Genomic DNA, 23,382 nt, shown 5'->3' with positions numbered 1-23,382 from the left:
TATGTTTGAGAAGCTAGAAGTATAATAAAAACATCTGACAAAAATGTAGTTAAGATAATAAATTATGAACCTTATGAAAGGAACTCTAAGACAAGTAGAGAGCTCTCCTTTCATTGTTCTGTCTTTTGAGGTCCATTTTCAAATATCACTACACACACTTTACTCCTTTTAGATCGATCACATCCTGATTAACCTAACAAAGCGCTAAGCCATGCTCTTAAAAACATTGCTTTAACAGCTACTTTTCCGAAGGAGTACTCCTTGTAGAAAGACATTAAATATGTAGTAAGAGTATAATTATAATAATAAAAAAGCTCCACACTTGAAAAGAAAAACAGCTATACTTAGAGACTAGAACAAAGATACCAAAGGGCTTTGGCCAAAATTAGTATAAATAGACTTTATTGAAGTCAGTGCCTCTGTACTGAGACAGAAGATTGTGTCTACATAAGCACAAGTTGTAACATTTCACAACTTCTAAAAGGAATGTCAACAATTACAACGATCATGCATACCATGGTCGATAATCACATTTTAGAAGCATTTTCAACCATTTCTAAAGAAATGCTTATAACATTGTTATATATAGAACTACTTTCAATAAACTGCAAAACATTGATCGACTTTTCCAGTATGAGCTACAGTGTCAACACAAAAGGGAGGCATAAATGTTTAATTTATGAAATCAGAATGGAATATTTACTGTAAAGAAAAATTAAAAAGCTTTCAAATAAAGGCCATTATCGAACCAACGTGAAGAGCACAACTCGAACTTTTGAGTTCATTCATCTTTTAAAGCTGTCCTCTCAATAACTTCAGTTCTAAGCACTGAATTCAGTACTGTGAATATTCCTTGGATTGAAGTTTGGCAATGATGCGGTCCAACTGTCTTTTTGCTTCACACTGTGGGAAATTGCTCATGTCATAATATTGAGGGGCAATTTTCACCAACCTGTTTAGAAAGGGGGAGAAAAATTTCCAAATTAACATTTAATTGAAATACTGGAGTTGTTAATAGGATAGGCATTATTCATTAATATACTGATGAACCAAGGCAAATCTATGAATTCAAGTCTCATAAAAATACAAATAACTAATCCTTACAAATGGCACTTTTAGAAATGTGTTAAGTATTTTATTTAGTAAGATGTAAATTTTCTGATGTTGAACTTACCATAAACAAACAAACAAACAAAAACCCTCAAGATACATTAATGTAAGGATAACAGATAAAGTCACTGATTTCTTTACTCTGGCACACTATTAACTTGCAGCTCCAAGGATATAGTAATATAACAGGTTCTGTGTAGGAAACATCGTGGTATTCAAATGATTGGATCTTCTCATTTCCAATTTTTTTTTAAAATAACTGTAACTCTATACCCCCAAAATACACCTGACTGAAATATTTTATAAAGTTTAGCTATACAATTTTTTTCTCAACAAAGCATTTCAGATAAAATGGTAATGTCCTACACAATTTAAGTGTCAGAAGTCCCAAATCTGTATAAGAAAGCAGTCGTACCATATAAAGCGGTGACAGCAACTAGAATACATGCCTTCAGTCCCACTACTTTTGGCTGACATTTCCTATCATAGGTTATAGAACAGATTCTGGCATAAATAAAAAAAACCATGAAGGTGAGGGTTATTTTGCTTAAAACAATCAGTTCTCACTCTACATTTTGTAAAAGCTAGTATGTTAAAACACAAAGAGTTATCATTTTTATGCCTGCACAATTCCTAAAAACCAATATATAAATAATAAATAGTTGAGAGCTAATTGTAATGGGAGAAATAAAATGTAAAAAAAAAAAAATTTTCTGCAAGAAACAGTACTGACTTGAGTTAATCACAACAGCAAAAGAATGGCTCCAAAGAAACTCTTTTTAAAAAAAAATTTTTTTTAAACCCTTTTTAAAAGTATTTTTGAGAGATAGGGTCTGTCACCCAGGCTGGAGTACAGTGGCATGATCACAGCTCATTGCAACCTCAAACTCCTGGGCTCAAGCAATCCTCCTGCCTCAGCCTCCCCAGTAGCTGGGACTACGGGTGTGCAGCACCACCATGCCCAGCAAATTTTTGTACACACCTATATATATTTTAGTAGAGATGGGGTCTGGCTATATTGCACAGGCTGATCTTGAACCCCTGGTTTCAAGTGATCCTCCCACCCTGGCCTCCTAGAGTCCTGGGATTACAGGTGTGAGCCACCATGCCCAGCCCCTAAAGAAACTTTTCATGCTATTCAAATGTAACTTTACATTTGGCTTCAAATCCTGCCCATAAATATCAACAATCCCACTTTCCACTTATCAAAAGAAGGGTGTGAAAGATTAACCACACCATCCAGTCAATACCCTCATACCTACACAATGAAATATAAATCCTCAATGAGTAAATGCAAGGCCATGACTCTAGCAACAGTCGGGTTCCATTTTGAGTGAAGTATTAACAAAAAACTATTAGAACAAAAGGTGTACTTACCATTCTGGCTTGATATCTGTACATGTCCGGATGTAATTCTTTGTTGTTAGAACAAACTCATTATAAAGCACCCATTCAGGTTTGTGGTCAAGAACAGTAGAGGGATGCAACTGAACCACCTGGTTATCTTTCACAGTTAAGTAATGCCCTGTTCGTTCTAAATGTGCCACCTAAAACAAAAACCCAGTATATTGTTAACACAATGCTTCTGTCATACTAGTTGTAAAGCTACCTATATAGTTAGGAAAAGGCAGGCCTCCCTTTTACTTTTCATTCTATGGCTATACTTTTTTATCACTGTCTTATAAAAGCAGAGATAAGCAAACTGCCACCTGTGGGCCAAATCCAACTCACAGCCTCTATTTGTAAGGTCTGTGAATCCAAAATGGTTTATACATCTTTAATTAGAAAGAAAAAATATCATACAAAAAACATCCCGTGAAGCATGAGTAGCATGTAAAATTCAAGCTTCAGTGTTCATAAGGAAAGTTTTATTAGAACGCAGTCATACCCATTTGTCTATACCTATTATGCTCCAAGGGCAGGCAGCGTTAGGTAGTTCTGACAGGGATCTCACGGGTCCACAGAGCCCAACATTATTATCTGATCTTTCCTGCCTTAGACCATCGAGAGCAGGCTCTTCAGCACTGGGCGCCAACTATGAGTAGACAAACAATTACCAGAACATTCATGTCTAAGGTAGAAAACTAAAGCCGGGTGTGGTGGCTCATGCCTGCAATCCCAGCACTTTGGGAGGCCGAGACAGGAGGATCACCTGAGGTCAGGAGTTCTAGCCCAGCCTGGCCAACATGGTGAAACCTCATCTCTACTAAAAATACAAAAATTAGCCAGGCGTGGTGGCGGGTGCCTGTATCCCAGTTACTCAGGAGCTGAGGCAGGAGAATCACCTGAACCCAGGAGGCAGAGGTTGCAGTGAGCTGAGATCACATCACTGCACTCCAGCCTTGGTGACAGAGCGAGAGGCTCCATCTCAAAAAAGAAAATAAATAAATAAAAAATAAGGTAGAAAACTAAAGAGGGCAAAGAGGAAAAGAAAAAGGTAACCTACAAAGACAGGAAAATAAAAAATGAAAAAAAGAGCCTGCACGTGCTTCTCTTTCATTTCTTTTTTTTGGTAACGCCTTGACTGGTGATACTCATCAAAATTGACAAGTTCTCCCTTTCCAATTCTAATATTCTGTGCATAAAGAATGAACATGAATAATGGAAAAGAAACTCAATTTCATTCAAAATATTTACTAAACACCTATTAGGTGTCAGGTATTACAATGCATGTTGTTCCTAATAAATTTTTTGTTGTTTTTAAGAGCTAGGGTTTTGCTATGTTGCCTGGGCTGGCTTCAACGCTCCTTGCTCCCTACTCAACTTTTCTAGTAGCGAGGACTACTAGAGAAGCACTACTAGCAAGCATACTCTGTGGTGCCCAGCTGTTTGTACCAAATTTTAATCTACATAATTAAGAAGTATAATGCTTGAATATAATTTCATCAATTTTTTTTTTGAATATAAAAAGCAAATTTAAGAACATGTCAAGCCAGGCCTGGTGGCTCATGTCTGTAATCCCAGCACTTTGGGAGGTCGAGGTAGGAGGATCATTTGAAGCCAGGAGTTCAAGACAAGCCTGGGCAACATGGCGAGGCCCTGTCTCTACACACACACAAAGGCAAAAATTAGCTGGGCATCATGGTGCGTGCCTGTAGTCCCAGTAACTATGAGGTGGGAGGATCACCAGAGCCCAAGAAGGTAAAAGCTGCAGTGAGCCGTCATTGCGCCACTGCACTCCAGCCTGGGAGTGAGACCTTGCCTCCCTCACCCCACCCCTTTCCCCTAAAAAAGAACAGAACATGTCAAAAAGAAGCTAGTACATATTAAATATTAAGAATATAATTAAGAGTTTCGAGAAAGAATGCTCATACCTATTATTCACCTAACTCTAATAAGCCTAAGATATTATATAATAAGATGCCACAATAAACATTCTTACTGTTACTTAGATTCAAATACAGACATCTCCCCAATCTCCTTTGATTTTTCATTCTGAGACTGTCTTTAAGCTCATATTCTAGCTATTGAGCCCATCTGGCCTTAAGGGTAAGCCACATCTTGCTTAAGAGACACAGTCAGGCCGGGCGCGGTGGCTCAAGCCTGTAATCCCAGCACTTTGGGAGGCCGAGACGGGCGGATCACGAGGTCAGGAGATCGAGACCATCCTGGCTAACACGGTGAAACCCCGTCTCTACTAAAAAATACAAAAAAAAACTAGCTGGGCGAGGTGGCGGGCGCCTGTAGTCCCAGCTACTCGGGAGGCTGAGGCAGGAGAATGGCGTAAACCCAGGAGGCGGAGCTTGCAGTGAGCTGAGATCGCGCCACTGCACTCCAGCCTGGGCGGCAGAGCGAGACTCTGTCTCAAAAAAAAAAAAAAAAAAAAAAAAAGAGACACAGTCAAAGAGAGAATGAACAAACAGGAAACAGATAGAAGAGACCTATCCCAAATCAAGTGATTTGTTTTCTATTTTATCACCACAAAATTTTCTTGCATTTTTCTCAAAGTTTCTCTTCTTTTATAAACACCTTAAAATAACTTCACAATATTTACTTGACAAGTTTTACTTCTGTTTGTATAGCCATTAATACAGCACACTTAAACTAAATAAAATCTTTTAAATTATGTTTCATCTTTATTGCTACTCAACAGACATTTTTGGCTTTTGCAGTATGCAAGGGTCTTGGACATAATTACCAATGATCCACTCTGTAAGAGGACTGTAAATGAAATCCACGTATTTGAATATGAATTTGGAGGTGCTTAGTTTTTAGATAAAGACTAAAGTCAACTGTATGTACTTTTGGATCTGCTCAATTGCTTCCTTTTAGTACTCTGTTATGACAATATATTTCCAATTAAGACCTAGATTCAGAGAAACTTTGCACTGATCAATATTCACATTCCTGAAGAAACGGGTACCTAATCACATCTGAAAGTAGCCAAAGTTTCCATTTTGTACAACAAAGACTCTATTAATAAAATAATTCTAAAACTGATTCCTGTATAACTAGACTACCTTAGCCATTTAGTGCATTAATTTGTTACTCATTAAATACTTAAGATTTCTTAGTATATTAATTCACTCAAAGAAACTGGATGTAACAACATTTAAGATTAATTTTTAAGGGCATGCGTAAACTCACTTTTGCTTTCGAGTGGATTCAAAGGACTGTTAATAGAAATCAGTGTCATGTGAATACTTAATTATTCATTCCCGTATTATCTACATACCTGCATAAAATACCCAGTAACCAAAGCTTTTCTTATATTAATATAATAGTCCCTGCTTGTAAAGTCAGTACTTCGACGAGGCAAATTAAATCTGTCCATAATTCGAGATAGCTGCTGGCGTACATTGTCTGCAGACATCAGGGACCTGTAGTTAATGAAGTTGTCATAACACCACTGAACCGATTCATGATCTAAAAAGGTGGAAGGCGGGGAGAAAAGAGGGGACCATGAATCATCCACACAGGAATATTCTCTAATTAAAAAAATTGTTATGAAGAATAAGCTAAATAAACCAGAAAGGAGATTTACCCACAACATTTTCTTTAAAACTGCAATGTTACCAACTTTCTCAAAGATCTGTAGTGTGATTCAACATTAGAAACAGTAACAAGGCTTTTGGATTTGGATGCCAAAACAATGATTTTGAATTAACTGTTTTTAGTGAATTATTTCACCCATTAACATCCACCTGGTTGTTTCCAAAAGATAGTCTATTAGATAAGGGAAGGCTGGGTGTATTAGGTAAAAGTCACGGCCTGTTCATTTTCAATGAAACTACAGCTTTAGATTAAGATAACTGCAAACAACTGTTCGGTATTGTTCTTTACGCCTGAGCTAGAGCACCCCAGACTTAAAGACGTCAAAGTTTTATAGCGACACATGTGCCTCTAAGCAATTTACCAGCATCCTGAAACTGAAGTTTACAAGGATGCCTGAAACCTCCATTCACGTTTAATAAACAAAACCTAAGTCTAAGAACCTCAAGTAATTTTACTGCATGTATTATCAAACGGATATTTCTCTGATGAATCCTTGATAAGCTTCCAACTAGCCTAGTGTTGCTCATTTAAAGAGCTCAACCTGTAGCATCATGAAAAAAATTTTACAGTGACATCTTTTATGTACCAAAGACAGTCATGGCAAAGAACTGCATTATTTATTTCAGAGGACCTTTGATAAATAAAACTAAGAGGGTTATTGTGAAATGGGAGAGAGAAAACAAAAATTAAAACTGTTGATCCTTCTCTTGCTACTGTGATGTATGCTTACCTTCAGCATATTCTTTTCTCTTTGGTTCTAGGATTCTAGTTACAGTGCATAACTTTGCCTTAATGTTTTTTAGAGACATAACAAATACATAAGTACATTTTTATCCATTACAAAATGCATCCCCATTTCAGAAATTAAGAGTGGGTGGGGGTGGAGATAGGAAATAGATCTTTGAATTAAAGAATACAGTAACATATTAGAACACCCATTAATTAATCCATCTGGAATAAGAAATAAAAGGTACCCATCTGAAGCTATTGACATTTAAACCAAAGCACTGAATATCTTTGGGAGCTGAAACAGCACACCGTGGAGGTAATTTTACTTACGCTGATGCTCTATAACAAGCTGAAAGGCAGGAAAATGCCCAAGCTGGACAATAAAAAGGCAAATTTTTGAAAGGGTTGTTGATTTGCAGACTATGGCTTGAAATGTAGTTTTTTTGTGTGGTTCTCAATTTTTAGAATTCATGTACTACAGATGGAAAAATGGCAATTCTAAGTTATTTGTTAAGAACAAATGACTAATAACTAACATCTGATGGTTCTACTGTAATTCTAAACTTGTGAGAAATAATTGCGTAAATGGGAAAAGTAAATCTAAAACTGGGAACATTTTATTAATATAACTTTAGCTGTTTCTCTCTTACCAATACAGTAAACTACCCCTAAGATCTAAAGCCAAATCACTGTCTAATTTTTAGAGAGTAATCTCCCCTCCCCAGACAGATTAAGGTACTGCAAAATAACTTAAATCTAGTTTTGGATTTCAAAGGGTTATTTCCATAAATAGTATTAAGACAACATTTTAATTGACGTGACATTTTAGCTTCACTATGTAATCAACTATTGTCTGTAACGTAAAACATCTTGACCAGTATCTGAAACATGCTTTGTTTCAAATATACTGAATGATTCAATTAATAACATACAACCATTTAAAAAGCTTTCATGAAAATATTTCAAATATTTTCATATCCATATATATGCCTATATTGAAATAATAACGCATGGGGATCTGGCAAAGTTTTTTGCTTTTTTTTTTTTTAAAGGGCTTCTCTTATTTGAAAAGGTGGCAATCAGTGATTAAAAGATAAATCCTCATCTTTAACTAATAAGGACGGTTCTAATAAATGTCAAGTCATCACATACTGCAAACCCCTAAAAACCACCAATGACTAACCATCCCTCTGGCAGTGAGAGCTCATAGTACCTCTCACTAATAATTCATTTCTTGGGCAAACAGTAGACTTGAACTTTTCCAACTCTTGTTTACAGGCCACTTGTAGCCTGAGAACCATCATTCATACTTGTCTGTTTTTTCTATTTTATTAGTTGTACTTTGATGTAAAAAGTAGTATTTTGATGTATTTATCAGAAATAGATCACACATCTGGTGAGTGGACAAGACCATAACTTACTACATTCCCTCTGACTGTAAATCTGTTCCTTCTCAAGGCTTTAATAGGTTATGTATCTCTTGGTCACCCTGCATGTTTTGCATACAAGAGGAATACGGTAGGTTTTTTGAGTATATCTGTCTAATCAGGGGTAAGTCTTCAGCATTTCGTAAGACCAGTATTTGGATACAAGAAAGATTCTAAGGTAAACCATGTGCTGGTCTTGAGCCTCTGGTTTCATAACCACATTTCCCTTAACTTTCATATCTGCCCAAGTTTTTTGGGCCTGGACAGAGAAGGGCTCCATTCTTTCTCTCTGCTAGTCATCAATTCTATTCAACTCATCAGGGTTCTGGAGTAAGCAACAGACGTAAAGCAAGTTAGGTACTACGTCTGGTGCACACACTGGCCCTCTAGCACTTCTGGACCCCAAGACAAATAAATTCACCATCACCCCCACAGAGATGTGCCAAAGTCAACAGGTTCCCCATTTTAAGGGTATAAATGAGATTTTTATGAGATAATAAAAATGAGTTACAAATAAAACCAGACATACAAAATTGGAATGTCAACTTTATAAATTAGGAAACCAATTTCTCATGAGAAGAAACTACAAACTTAGTGACGGAATTCCACATTTTTGGCACGGGGTGATGATGTAGGGCTATCAGTTAAAAAAAAACCAAAACTGTCAGATCCGGTTGCACTCAATTGCTGTATTTTTTTTCTCCTTTGAATTTATTAAGGTTTCCTCTCAATTTTTGTAAATGGTACATTCCAACAACAGCAGCTAGCAATAACTTCATTATTATTATGTTTCCTCATTTACAAGTCATTGGCAAATGTTTTTCAGGTCACTAAATATTCTCTGATAAGATAATTTAAAGCTAGAACAATTACTTCATATGTCTACAGCATAACTCACAATTTTTCCACTGGTAGGCATTTGGGTAGCCAATTTTATTTTACCACCATAAATAATGATGGGATGACATTCTTTAATCAAACCAGTGTACACAGAATACCAAAAAATAACTTTTTAAATTATTTCTGGGTCAAAGAGTGTAAGGTTGCTAAAGTTCTTGGTAACATAAAATCACATAAAGACCACATAACCCCACTCCCATACAGCTAAGGAATATTTTTCTTCAATGTCTGCAAATTTTATAGGTGAGAAAATGGTAGTGCCTTTCATTATCAATAATAATGCCAAAATAATAATGCATTTCTTGGGCTAACAGTACAGTTGAACTTTTCCATATCATGTTTACAAGACCACTGGTAGCCTGAGAACCATCATTCATACTTGTCCATTTTTTTCTATTAGCTTTATGTTGGTGTAAAAAGTTCTTTATTAGTAAAAATGTTAGAGTAATGAATTGTATAAACAATATAAAACTATTCTTAAAATGTAAAATGCACAGAAATAAAAGTATATAAAAACTTGCTTGTTAGCGATAAATGTCATGCAAGTCTGTCATTTTTATCACCGTATTTTTCAGGTTTTCTACAACTGGTGCTTTATCCCCTGATTATAAACATAAACAACTTGGGGAAAGATTGGCAATTTCTATTTTAAATGCTAGTCAGGAGTTTTTCTAAAGTACCTCTGGGTTTCTAATGTAAGTTGTCACAGATAATAAATGAAAGTGGGACAAAGAAACATCTTATACACTGCAAGTGACATTTAGACAAAAGAATGTCTCCAATCAAATTTACACTTACTTTGTTTAAAAGCATGGTAGACGTTCAGCAGTGTCAGATGATCTCCATCTATGTGGGCAAATCTCATCTTGGCCTCATCTGCGGCTTTCTTGGCCTCCGTGGGGCGAACAAAACACTGTGGGACTAAACAAGGTTGGTATGGGCCCAACACAAACGCCCATATCGATGAGTCACGCATTCACAGATAGAGGAACAAGGCCTAGCTAGGTCAGTTCACAGAGCATAGGGCAGGGCAGGATGGCCTCCAACTGCATCTTGGACTGTTTACTACCTTGATTTGGTACATCAACACCTAACCACATCTGTAAGACAAGAGGATTTCAAAGCTACAGAGTACCTGATTATTTTAACTAGATCTAAAAGTAGGCATCAAAACAGCTATTCTGAAGGCCATCAGGATACTAAAAAGCTCAACTTATTTTAAAAAACCAGTGCTGATAGCTCTACCAATAACCAGAATAATGGTGTCAATTGCCTTTCAGCTAACTGTAATTTTTCAAAAGGACATCCACTACATCTATTGAATGGCCATGAAAGTTAGGAAGCTACGCTTGCCCACTGCAGAGCTAACAACAACTTTGAAACCAGTCTACTGCCATGTTTCTATCAGAATTTTTTCCCTAATACTGTGGCTATTACCAACTGGTGGGTATCACTATTAGCACCGGTGAGCAGAAGCATATGTAAACATAAAAATATCAAGAATTCTTGGGTTTGGATGATAGCAGTAGTGGTGGAAGGTTAAACCGCCTCTGAATTAAGAAAATTCAAAAAGGCTGGGATATTCAGCCTAGTGTTTCAGCATTTTAACAAAAGGATTAGAAAATAAAGTCCCAATTTTAAAAAAGAAAAAACAAACTTATTTGTATCAAAACCTCAATATAAAGCAAAGTCCAGTATTTCAAAAGTTGACAATTAGTCTGAAACAGTCATATCAAGGGTCATCAAAATATGTAACTACAGTTATTTGTTTAGAGCCTCAATATTAATTCACATAAAACTTTAAATTGTTACAAAGCATGTACTACATTTTTTGAAATACAACTTTCCTTAATTCAGTTTAGCAATTCCATAGTCATAAAAGCAATATGAAAATAAAAATACTTAACAGCTTGGGACTTCTTCAACACATTTTAAAAGCTCTTAAAACCTTGTCAATGAAAAACTTCATAAATTATCGGTTCCGATAGAAGATAATGGGAATAATCAACAACAAGATAAAATACAGTATCATATTACTCTTTCCCATACAGTTTCCCCTTTAAAAAGATGTCAAAATAGCCAAATAGTGACAACAAAACATGATCATAATAAATATTAAAACTCTTGCTTAATGTAACTGAAGCAAGGTAATCATAAAAGTACACAAACTTCTCACAGCTGTGAATGTTAATGTGAACTAGCCACTAGAGTTAAGTGGGAATAAATAAGTAGTGCTCTGAAAGGCCTCTAGATTTGCACTGTTAATATCAGGACCTTAAAACTTCAAAACCTATTTTAATGTCAAACAAAGCATTACAAGCTTAGCAAACTGTTTTTTGTTCCATGACTTCTTCCTCGCCTCTTATTTGAACACTTTTCCTACAAATGGACCGTTTAAAAACAGTCCATTTACATTGCTGCACATAAATGCTCATTCTCCTGATAAACTAAAGGTTTTTATTTGTAATAAATAAAAATAAGTTTTTAAAATTACAAATAAAACTGAGATGTAGTTGGAAGATTACAACTGCATCACAACAACAAACTTTTTAAAGAGCTAATACTCTTAACTCAACGGTAATCATATAAGTATATCTGATAAGAGAACCTAGAGAAATAAAAACTAGGTAGATAGACAAATAAGTACACAATCCATTAGTTCTTGCCCCACACTTTCTCTAAAAACTAAAATCTTGGGAGAGGTACAACTGGGAGAATCTATAAAACAACATATAAGAAAGGCAGACAACAACCTACCACCACCTCCGCAAATGAAGCTACAATTTAATTAAAGTGACTCAATACTGCCCTGCCCATCTGCTCTGAGTCTGATCAGTCATAACTCTGCAAGAAAACATTTTAGCTACTTCTTAAATAAAAAAATTCACACCATTAGAATATACCATACATCTAAACTAAGCCATATTATTTTATATTTAAATTTTTTTCAATTTATCCTTTAATTCCACAGAATATTTTGAAATATTTGCAGCATTAAGATCAATAAACCACTCAGCAATAGGGAGTCAGTTCTCGCCAGTGCTAAAACTAGTAGCAGAGAATATTTTGATTGTAAGAACTTATTTTCTATTTTTAGCTGTAAGAATAGCCATTCATTTGTTTCTTAACAATATTTCTTTTCCTTTAGGAAAAATCTAATTTCCAAGTTACTATTCATTTGTGGTTTACATTTTGTTACTAAAAACAGCATTATTTCCTTAGCTTAATGGTCCAATTTTACAAAATTGGCAATTTTATATATTAGGTATGTTTCTTTTACCAAGTTTTTCTACCATTGTAAAAGAATGTCATTATCAGATTAGATTTTAAGCCTAAAATTATACATCACTATTTCTATTTACTTGATATCAAGTCTGAAATTCATGTTTGTTTGGGTGCCATTGGAGTACATATATAGAAAAGGCTCAACTTAATGTATAGCTTTAAGTTTGCCACAGGCACATTTAATAGAGCCAAGTACTAGAGCAAAGTTCTTCTTGTACTTGCAGTAAAAAAAAAAAAAAAAAAAAAAACCCACAAAGATAGCAGTGATGGACCTTTAACCAAAGAATTCAGTTACAACTGTGCTCAAACTAACTGCAATTTTTATTAGCACTCAAGACAGCCAATGTTTTACTATCTTTTGTGCACAATGACTTACTTTACTTTTGTAAGTACTATGTCATTACGAAGCTATTTACAAGGTATTTAGGAAACAAGATTAATTCCTTAAAATCATCTATAAAATCCACTATCATACTAAAAATTAAAAAACAAAAACAAAAGTGAAGTCCACCCAAACTTTGAAGAGCTGGGCTTTTTTTTGTTCCTTTCCCTCTATTACCTGACAACATAGCAGTAATAGATAGGACCTCATTAGAACAGTTGTAGTCACAACTTGCAATAACCATTTTTGCGAGCTGTGGATCTAGAGGAAACTCTGCCATCATGGATCCCAATTCAGTCAGATCTCCATCATCATTTAAAGCAGCCAGATAATTCAAAAGTTCCAGGGCTCTCATCAGAGTTTCAGGAGCTAGGGATAAAAGACAATCTATTAGACACGGTGCCTTAAGCAAGCAAAAATGTGACAAAGTACAAACTATTATAAGCAATCTCATTTTTCATTCTGCAGTGGACCAAACTCAAACTCAAACTGTCATCCAATTCAATTATACAGATCTAGCAAACAATGAATCATAAAAACATTGCAAAATTCTCCTGTAGGCAAAACTGTCTTCTTCCGAAATACATTAAATAACTGCTAATTCATCAATGTGTTTATCAGACTGTTTTTTCCCCAAAGAAAAATTAGGAATTCTCACATTTTCATGCCCAGAGGATAATTCAATTTACCTAACCACCCCCCCAATAATAACTTTTGAAGAAAAAAAAGAATGTGCTCATATAACTGTCACCTTTTTTAGTTTTAATGCTATCACGTAAGACATAATCTTGATGCACACTGGATGGAAAAGGCAAAATGTATTTAATATATATATTAAATAGGATGCAGAAAAACACTAAGAGTCAATTTTGGTTAAAAGATCTGATAAAAATGTGTTTTGATAAGTCATACCTGGTGGATCCATAAAATCAAAATGTACCAAATCATCAATACCAAGTTTCTTCAACTGTAACACAACTGATCCTAAATTAGAACGCAAAATCTCAGGATAGGTGTTATCCTAGCAAAAAACAAAAACATGTATTTGTTATGTTAAACATGCCTCAGTCTCCTTGTTCAAGAAAACAAAAATCTGTTCACTGCCTCCCGAGCTATTTGTTTTGGCATTACTTCTACACTACTGTCTCAGGAGAGATAAATACTTGTAGACTACGCTAGAGAGAAACCATTTTTCTCCAACTATCTTTATGGTATTCGAAGTGTTTGCTACTGTCCATAAAACTAGAAACTGCAGAAAGAAATTTGTATAGTAGTTTTCACTCATCTATGTTTTCAATTTCCATGGTTTCAGTTAACCACTGTCACCAGAAAAAATTTTAAAGATTCCAGAAACAAACAATCCATCAATTTTAAATTGTGCACCATTCTTAGTAGTATGCTATATACACTACATGCCCATTTGTCACTTAACAACCATCTGTTATGAGATCAACTTTTGCAGTATCACAGTGCTTGTGCTCAAGTAACCTTTTACTTAATAAGGGCCCCAAAGCGCCAAGAATAGTGATGCTGGCAATTTCGATATGCCCTGAAGTGCTTCCTTTAAGTGAAAAGTTGAAAGTAAGGAAAGAAAAGAAGTTGAAACCTAGTAAGGAAAGAAAAAAAAAAAAAAAAAAAAAACACATCTAAAGTAAGAATGTATCTTCTATCAGTGAAATTGTAAAGAAAGATATTTATACATAGTATATATAAGTAAGGTTCAGCATATTCTAGTTTTCATGCATGGTGGGGGGGGGGGGTCTTGGAATGTATCAGCCTCGACTGAGGGGGTGTGCAACTACCTAAGTTAATTATGCTATACATTTCACTCCTGGAAAAGCTAAGGAGCTTTTAATCCTAAAGGGCAAGATTAAGTAAATAAGGCAATTTTCTTCTGGTAAGAAATTCAACTTAACATTTTAAACATATAGGCAGGAAACAACAATACCCCATACCTGCATTTCTGTTTTATAAGCTTTCTCTGTGTAAAGTCTGAAGCATTTTCCAGGTCTGGTACGTCCAGCTCGACCAGCCCTTTGTTGAGCTGACGCTTTACTAATAGCTGTCACCAAAAGGGACTCAACTCTGATTCGAGGATTGTAGACCTATTGGAATTGAAATAACACAAGAGTCTTTCTTCAGTCAAACACAAACTTGTGATCCAACGGAAGTATCCAAAGCCCACAGTTAATTCCAAAATAAACAAAGAAATATTGATAGCCATAAATCATGCTGCTACAATAGACAACCCATCATCCTGAACCTTAAAGTTCTTTTAGACATTCTAATTCGATCATCTGAAAGACTCAAACTAACATGAAAAACTTCTTGTCAAACACACAGACAGCTTATATAATCCTTACTCCTCCTAATTTCAGATAATTTCAGTTCTATCAGGCTGACCTTTTTCCTTGCTTTTTATATGCTGGGCAGTCAAGGATTCTGCCCAAAAAGAAACCTTCACTTTCAAAACTCAATGTTCTGGGTACTATTACTCTGATACTGTTTAATGAAAAAAATTTCCAGCAATAACATGATATGCCTACAAAATGTAATTAATTTATCCAAAAGATACTTGAAAAATAAAACATGTATTTATTAAATAGCCAGTTCACTTGCACTTCACTTCATTTAGTACACAGCACTGTTAAACTAGAGGAATAACATAGTACTGTTTTCAAATAGTGTGCCTAGTTGACAGCAGTAACTCTAATGTTGGATAAGTGACTGAACTGCAGGGATGGAAATCCTGTACTTTATTACTAAACCCATACTGTTAAATGAATATACAAGCCAAAACACCCACCATCACTACACTGAAACAAAGAAATCAAAGCAATTCTAAAAGGAAAAAAAGCCTAGAATTACATATTAAACAGTGTCTTAATTTCTGAGAGCCACCCAGAACATACAGCAGAAATCTGAAAATCAAACAAAAGAAAATAATTCCGAAAGGTAAATTTTAGCCATTAAATGAATGGGTAGTAAGTACTGTTAAACCAACTCTAATTTATAAAGTATCCACTAAATATGTACCTTCTGTTTCGCAAATCCAGGATCAATCACAAACACCACACCATCTATTGTCAAAGATGTCTCTGCTATGTTAGTTGACACAACTACCTGTTAAGAAATACAGTATATACATTATATTACATATCGAATAAAATTAACAGGACTGTTAAAGATCAGCCATTAACTTTCAATAACACAAGGAATTTCAAACCAGCAAATAAACTAGAAATATGATTTGATTTTCAATGGCCAATGCTTTAAAAAGGTAAATTAAAATTTAAGAAACCAAAATTTTGTTTACGTCACAACAGCAACTTCTTTCTCAACAAAGCTATTAATTACTTCAGGTTATCACTCAACCGCGCTACATTTTGCTTAATCAAATTAATTGACAGCATAAAAAGAAAAACACTGATAAAGCAATATAACATGCCTGACAAAATGTCTGATAAAACAGCCCTTATAATTAGTATTCAAATTTCCACAAGTGTATCTTTCAAAATGAAAACTTCATTATTTATATCACCAAAATTCAACTCAACATTTTAAACAAAATGCCACATGGAAAAAACCTCAAGTTATAATCCAGTAAGAACTGACAGATCAGCAGAATCAAATGTAAATATTTTGGTAAGTGCATGATCTCAAAGGGATGACATGTAATATGCTATTAAACAATACAAAGCAACTGTTAAGAACCATAATTTTTTTATTGACAGAAATGTTTAAAGCATTTACTTACTAATATGATAGCTTGTTTTGTGTATGTGCATGTTTTACTATAAATTACATATGTTTTAGAAAATTAGTTAAGGACTTGGGAAAGATGTTACATATAATTTTTTCCATATAATTTTTTCCTTTTAAAACAATGGGAAATGGGGATTCCTCATTAGCATTTTAACTTAGTACATCTGATTTTCAGGAACAGGTTACTGATATTAAGTTGAAGATGTCTGTATACGCAAGCAATTGATACAGAAGATGAATCAAATAGAGTCTGCTTTTACCATTTGTAAGGGAAGATTAGACATGGATAGAAAGTGTGAGTGGCACCAAAGATACACTGTGAAATTTAAAAAGGTTTACTTCCATAGCAAAGACAAGAAAAGCTTTACTGAAAAATAACAGCATTTAGGATAGTCCTTGAAGGTAAGGTTAAGACCTACTCATTAGAGAAGGAAACGGCACTTAAAGTTCCATCTTAAAAAACACATGTGGGCAGGAATGCCTACGGACACATACAAAAAATGAAAAGATTTATATTTATCCCTATTTTATTTTAAAAACACTTAATTTTATAAATCAATAGCTTTAAAAAATCATATGCTTTTGCTGCATTCACTATTTTACTTAAAATAATATTAACAGTTTCATTTTCTGATTTCATATTTACTAAGTAGTAGACTTCCCAAAATACTAGCAGGAAACCTCAGGGATTTAAAAACATAATAGCAATCTACCATCAGTGTATTTCAGAATAATTTACAAGTAATAAACCAAAATGTTTCCTTTTATTTGTCAGCTGAAAAGACTGACAACTAGCAAACGAATAAGGAACGACAAGTGGTTTCATGATGTTGCTGAAATACATTCTTCAGGACATTTAGATAAATAATCAGCAGCTAGAACTGAAGCAGACAACACCACACATAAGGTTAACAGGTGAAACTTGAATAAGCATAACCTGCATTTAATATTCTTCTAGAAAGTCCGTTTGTTGTAGTTAAAGAAGTGATGAACTCAGAGATAACTGGCAGACACAGCAATCCAACCTGAGTGGCTAAGTAACTGTGGAAAGGTTTTAACACCCCCAAGCTTGTACTCCTTTTATAACTTGCATATTACTTAGTCTACGTAACACAGGGTTGTAGGGAATAAATTATGTAAGGATGTGGAAATATTCTATAAACTATACAGAATGGACCAGGCATGGTGGCTCACATCTGTAATCTCAGCACTTAAAAAGGCCAAGGAGGATTATTTGAGTCCAGGAGTTTGAGACAAGCCTGAACAACATAGTAAAACTCCACCTCTATAAAAAATTAAAAGAAATTAGCCAGGCATGGTGGCACATGCTTGTAGTCCCAGCTACCTAGGAGGCTAAGATGGGAGGACTGGTTGAGTCCAGGAGATTGAATCTGCAGTAAGCTATGATCATGGCACAGAACTCCACCCTAGGCAATAGACTAAGACCCTATCTCAAATCTATACAGAACCAACTACATGCCTGTAAATACAGAAGACGTCTTCTGGCTTTCTGGAATTCTGGGGTGAAAACCATGGTTCTGAATATATTTATGAAGAAAATCACTTTTTAAAAAGTTATTCTGGCAAAAAATACATGTCACATATTTCTTCTAGAACAGAATACAATGTGATAAAAATTTCTGATGTGACCAATTCTTTAAAGAGTTACTATTATTAAAAAAACACTTAATTTTTCTCCACAAAATAATTTCATCCTGTATGTCTTTTGTCTGGGTCTGTGTGTATTAAATTCTGTAACAGTTAACAAGACATGGATGCATGATTCTGCATGTGTTTAAGAATCAAATGATTTATGCCAACTTGGCAAACCCATGTCATTATTGATATTAATAAGAGCCTATTGCCAGCCAAAAGTCAAACCCTAAAATACAAGTGTTAAATTGAGTCCTTACAAAAAAGCACAAGTTTTAGGCCTTTCTCAAGGACTAAAAATAGCTAAGGCTAAATATACATACATACACACACACACACACACACACAATGCAAAAGCAAACTAATAAATGACAAGATAAAAAAAGCTTCTTTGGAACCTCAGCAATTGAGTGAGGCAAGCCCTAAGCATGTTCTAATTGTAAATGGCACACCATACAATCAGGAACCCATCAGGAGACAAAATGACCTTGAATTTGTCAAGGGATTTACATTATGACCAGTTAGAATCAATATAATTGTTACATGCTTTCTAGACTGCAACACTGCAGTAAGTGTTCAAAGAGCCTTAAAAAGTGTTCAAATTTCATTTACTAATATGGAACAGACCCTATGGTGAAAAGCTTGGCATCACTGTCAGGACATGCTAAGAGTCCATTTTCCCCCTCAATAACCTGCCTTATAATAGAACTTACTTTTTTTCTAATAGAACCACTTTCCCACCCCCCACCCCACCCCCAATAACTCCACTTCAGAGCAGAACTCGCAGTACTTCATTTGCCCTACCTGAATACTGTCTGGACACAATAATGCATTTAGTTTAAACTAATTTGGATTTTTAGTCCCCAGGGAACTCTGTGGGGGTCTCCAATACAAGGACATCAACTTATTTGCTTATAAACGTCCCAGCAGCACCACAGTAAGCTATCTTCAGACCCTGGATCATCAAGTCTCTCTTTAAAACTATAGAACCATCTCCATAAGGGCCATTTCTCTTTTTTACTGAGCAATTGATGCTCTGAATCGTATTAATTAGCAAAATGCAGGATAAACTATAGAAAAGTCAGCTATTTGTATGAACAAAATTTGTGAAAACTAAATATTTAAAAAATAATTATAGTGGTATTTTAGTAACAACCAAATCCATAAAATAACAATTGTATGTCTCAGTCAAGAAATGCAGAGAAGTTATCCACTGAAGAGTAAACTTGAATGCATGTAAAGAATTACTGTAACTTTTAACTTAGTCAAATACTTCAATAAACTTCAAAAATTACCAAGAGGTAAAAATATCTACTTTCGTATTAATATATGTTGCATTCTCAACCTTTCTTGATTGCTAAAAACTTGAAATCGTTCACCATTAGTACTGTAACATGTTTAAAAGGTTACTGTTTTATTAGTATCACAATCAAGTTATAAAATCTATTTTGCATAAACTAAGAGTGAGAAATAAGAAATGGCACTGATAAAAGGTACTCAAATACAAAGTTATACAGACTCACAATTTGATGGAAATTAAAATATCATATTAAATATTTTATTTGTTCAAAAACTTTCAATACTTTTATATATTTGCTTTATGCTAGCTACTATCCTTAGAATCAACAGTGTAACAAAAAAATCAAATATTTTGTTTTTCACAATTAGATGCAAACAGTAAGTTTAAAATTACATATGAACAGTAAAACTTGTATAGATCCCTCCTCTATAAGTTAGCCTTGTATGAAAACTTTAAATTTGTGCTTAACATGCTGCACCTCAGAATGTTCTTCCTCATAATGAAAATGATGCAGCAACTGCCAAGGAAGTCTTCCTTTACTCTCCCTAGGACTGTCCAGGGAAGCTACATCAGTGCTCGTCTCAATCTCTAAGATGAAATTGACTCAAGGTAAGGATAACATGATTTCCCAGCAAGAGGTCCTACAGCTTTGGCTGAAACACCATCACTGGATGGCAAAGTGGCATTATAGCTCTTAGTTCTGAAATACAAGCTCATGATCAGTCCTCAGAGTGAGCCCATCACCAACTGTGGCCATCATCACATATCCAGCCATTGCTGAGTCACTCTTTTCAATAAGACAAAATTCTCCTCAGCATCCTAAGGATTTAAAACACAAAAAGCAAAACAGAAACAAAAACCTTAATTTACTTCATAGGCTTAAGACAGCAAGAGCTCAGATGTGTAACTGTAGTAAATATGGGCCCATATTTCTCAAAGTAGAACTCAATGAAATGAGAAGTACACAAAAGGAGGCAAAAACGGGACATCTTTGTTGTACACCAATTTCACTCAATGGCAAACAAACACAACATTTTAAAAATAAAACAAATACAGATATACAAAGTACACATGATTTCAAGACAAATGAAAAACAGGCAGGCTGAGGGCCGGGCCTGGTGGCTCACGCCTATAGTCCCAGCACTTTGGGAGGCCCAGGAGTGGGGACTGATTGAACCCAGGAGTTTAAGACCAGTCCTGGCAACATAGTGAGACCCCATGCTGTTTTAAAAATAATAATAATAATAAAGGCTCTGCCTGAAGGGTGCATTAACTTCTGTTTATTATATAAATATTTAAGACATATTTTTCTCTCTCTCTATATATATATAGATATATATTTCTGCTGATGAGGAATCAAGCTAAAATTAGGCCCACAGAGAATAAAGCACTTTCTAGTCCACAAATCAGCTTCAAAATTATATATTAAAACTATCACTTAAAATGACAAGTTTTCCCCAAAGTTCAGAATACACATAAGGTAACATGAAAAAAATATTTTAACATGTTCTAGAGACAGGCAAAAAATAATTAAAAGTTCAACATTATGAAGCTATGATTAGACTATTTTCTAAAAGTCAAATTTATTACACTTGATGATCTATGAAAAACTCAAAAGCTGTTTTTTTTTTTAATATTTCTATCAATCCCTGTTTATTTATATTACACTAGGCTGCTACTGCACATCCACTCAGTGAATTCTTTCAATTTGAGAAACATATTTTGTTCATTTAAGTTTTATATGGCCATGTAAAAAATAATCACAGTTGTGTTTATGATTCGTAATTTTTCAGTAATCATCAAAAAATTAGCTAAGATACTGGGAAAAAAAATCACAAAAGAAGTTGTGGGTGTGTTAGTCCTCAATACAGAAATAAGAAAGCAACAAATTTCGATTTTGACTAACAAGTAAATGAGGTGAGTAAAAAGTTCAGGTAAGACTTTTTTCAATATAAATAAACTGAAGAAACTTATAGCAGCTGCCACAAAAGCCTTGTACATAAGTATCTTGTATACGTCAAACTTAATCCTTGACAATCGTCCCCCTAAGGGATCAAAGTAACAGCTTTAAAAAATGAAAAAACTAGGATCACAAATTAAGAAAATCTTACCAAAATTCACATGCAGCTATTATGTAACCTAATACATGGGTAGGTTTAAAAGTCTAGTTGACTCCACTGTTCAAGTGATTTAAACCTTTTAATATAACTGTGCAATCTTATTTTCAAAGACTCTATTAGGACTCCCAAATCTTAAAAAATAAATAAAAGCCCAGCTGCTGTTTCAAACTGGAACCAGGATGTCTTCCCAACCCCTCAGCAAAGTATCTCAGAAATAGGGCTGAAATAACCTTGTTCCTGTCTGTGTGACAGGATCTAGATGAAGCTTCTGCCTTTAAGGAACTCACGTAGTTATGCAGTGTGATCAGTGCTACCTTTTTTTTTTTTTTCCTGAGATGGAGTCACGTTCTGTTGCCCAGGCTGGAGAGCAGTGGTACGGTCTCAGCTCACTGCAACCTCTGTCTCCCATGTTCAAGTGATTCTCCTGCCTCTGCCTTCTGAGTAGCTGGGATTACAGGTATGCACTACCATGACCGGCTAATTTTTTTTTATTTTCAACACAGACAGAGCTTCACCATGTTGGTCAGGCTGGTCTCAAACTCCTGACCTCGTGATCTGCCCGCCTCGGTCTCCCAAAAGTGCTGGGATTACAAGCATGAGCCGCCACGCCCGGCCAGAACAGTGCTACTGTTATTAGATGTCTGCACAGAGTCAACATTTCCCACCTGTAGACATTATTACTTGGTGAAGCCTTAAAGAAAATTATGGGCAGAAGGCCAAGGCACCAAAGAAAAAGTGCTTACTTTATACCAAGTGATTTAATAGAAGAAAAGACAGTACTTGGCCAACATCCTCTTTTCTTAACCCATTCTAACGAATCTTCCATTTGCTAAGGAGGGACTACCTAGGAGAAGCAGTACCCATTCTTACTTTAGGGTCAAGAGAGATGCAGAACCCTACAAATGGATATTAGTTTGTTGTACAAACCTAGATCATAATCACCCACAACTTAGTCCTTTATAACTGAATGAAGTTTGTATATCATAAATAATTCTTCCGTTATTAGTGAAATGTTTATAAAGAACATTTCTAATGTTACCTTTCTTCCAATTGCTCCATTCTGTTTTTTGGGAGGTGGAGGCTCAAAAATGCGCTGCTGCTGCTGAGGTGGAAGTGTAGAATACAATGGAATGATTTTAATGTCACCAACTTCAGGGCCCAAATCATCAACCTCACGCTTTATTCTCTTACAGGCTTCATCAATTTCCTACAAAATAAAAGTGAGTCTAAAAACGAATACTGAAACATTTTTATTTACTATAATCACAGTTCTATGCAGTCTATTTTATGTATGCCATCCTCTTTCACTTCATAGATACCCTATTTTCAATTTAGTAACCAAACTAATTTAGCAAATTTCAACGAGATTTCCAAAACAATCCAAGAAACTTTCATTTTTGTATTCAAATGAATATATAACTGCCTTATTTGCATTCCACACCCCTTTTCTTAGAGTCAGATTTCCTAATTAATTCTCAACAAATTGTACTAAAATTGAAATTTCTCACCCAGGAATATTTAAATGCACTTATGACCTTTTCAATTTTCACAATCTAAAAGAAATTGATGTGCTAGACATTTTAAATAAGCCAATTAGGCTTTAATGTCACGTATCACTAATGCAATTATATGGAAGATTTGCTTCATTGTGCCTAATGAGAACAAACACCTTTACAGTATCAACACAGATATTTAAGAACTAGGCTAACCCAAATG

The 23,382-nt window shown here is 34.9% G+C and overlaps 1 protein-coding gene across 1 annotated transcript in view; it reads right to left on the bottom strand.

Moving 5' to 3' along the window:
• Nucleotides 1–385: 385 nt before the first annotated feature.
• The window catches only part of DHX15 (DEAH-box helicase 15), a 57,449-nt gene continuing 34,452 nt past the window's right edge, over nt 386–23,382 (bottom strand). The window contains exons 6-14 of the mRNA XM_021938333.2: nt 22,706–22,873; nt 15,865–15,951; nt 14,784–14,933; nt 13,741–13,849; nt 13,006–13,197; nt 9,960–10,082; nt 5,786–5,976; nt 2,488–2,657; nt 386–952 (exon numbers count right to left, since the gene is read on the bottom strand). Coding sequence (XP_021794025.1) covers nt 835–952; nt 2,488–2,657; nt 5,786–5,976; nt 9,960–10,082; nt 13,006–13,197; nt 13,741–13,849; nt 14,784–14,933; nt 15,865–15,951; nt 22,706–22,873 — 1,308 coding nt within the window. The 3' untranslated portion in view covers nt 386–834. The remainder of the gene's footprint in view (nt 953–2,487; nt 2,658–5,785; nt 5,977–9,959; nt 10,083–13,005; nt 13,198–13,740; nt 13,850–14,783; nt 14,934–15,864; nt 15,952–22,705; nt 22,874–23,382) is intronic.

This window comes from Papio anubis, chromosome 3, assembly GCF_008728515.1.
Source record: "Papio anubis isolate 15944 chromosome 3, Panubis1.0, whole genome shotgun sequence".
NCBI lineage: Eukaryota > Metazoa > Chordata > Mammalia > Primates > Cercopithecidae > Papio > Papio anubis.
The sequence above is the reverse complement of the archived record's forward strand: the minus strand, read 5'-3'. Positions and strand labels throughout refer to the sequence as shown.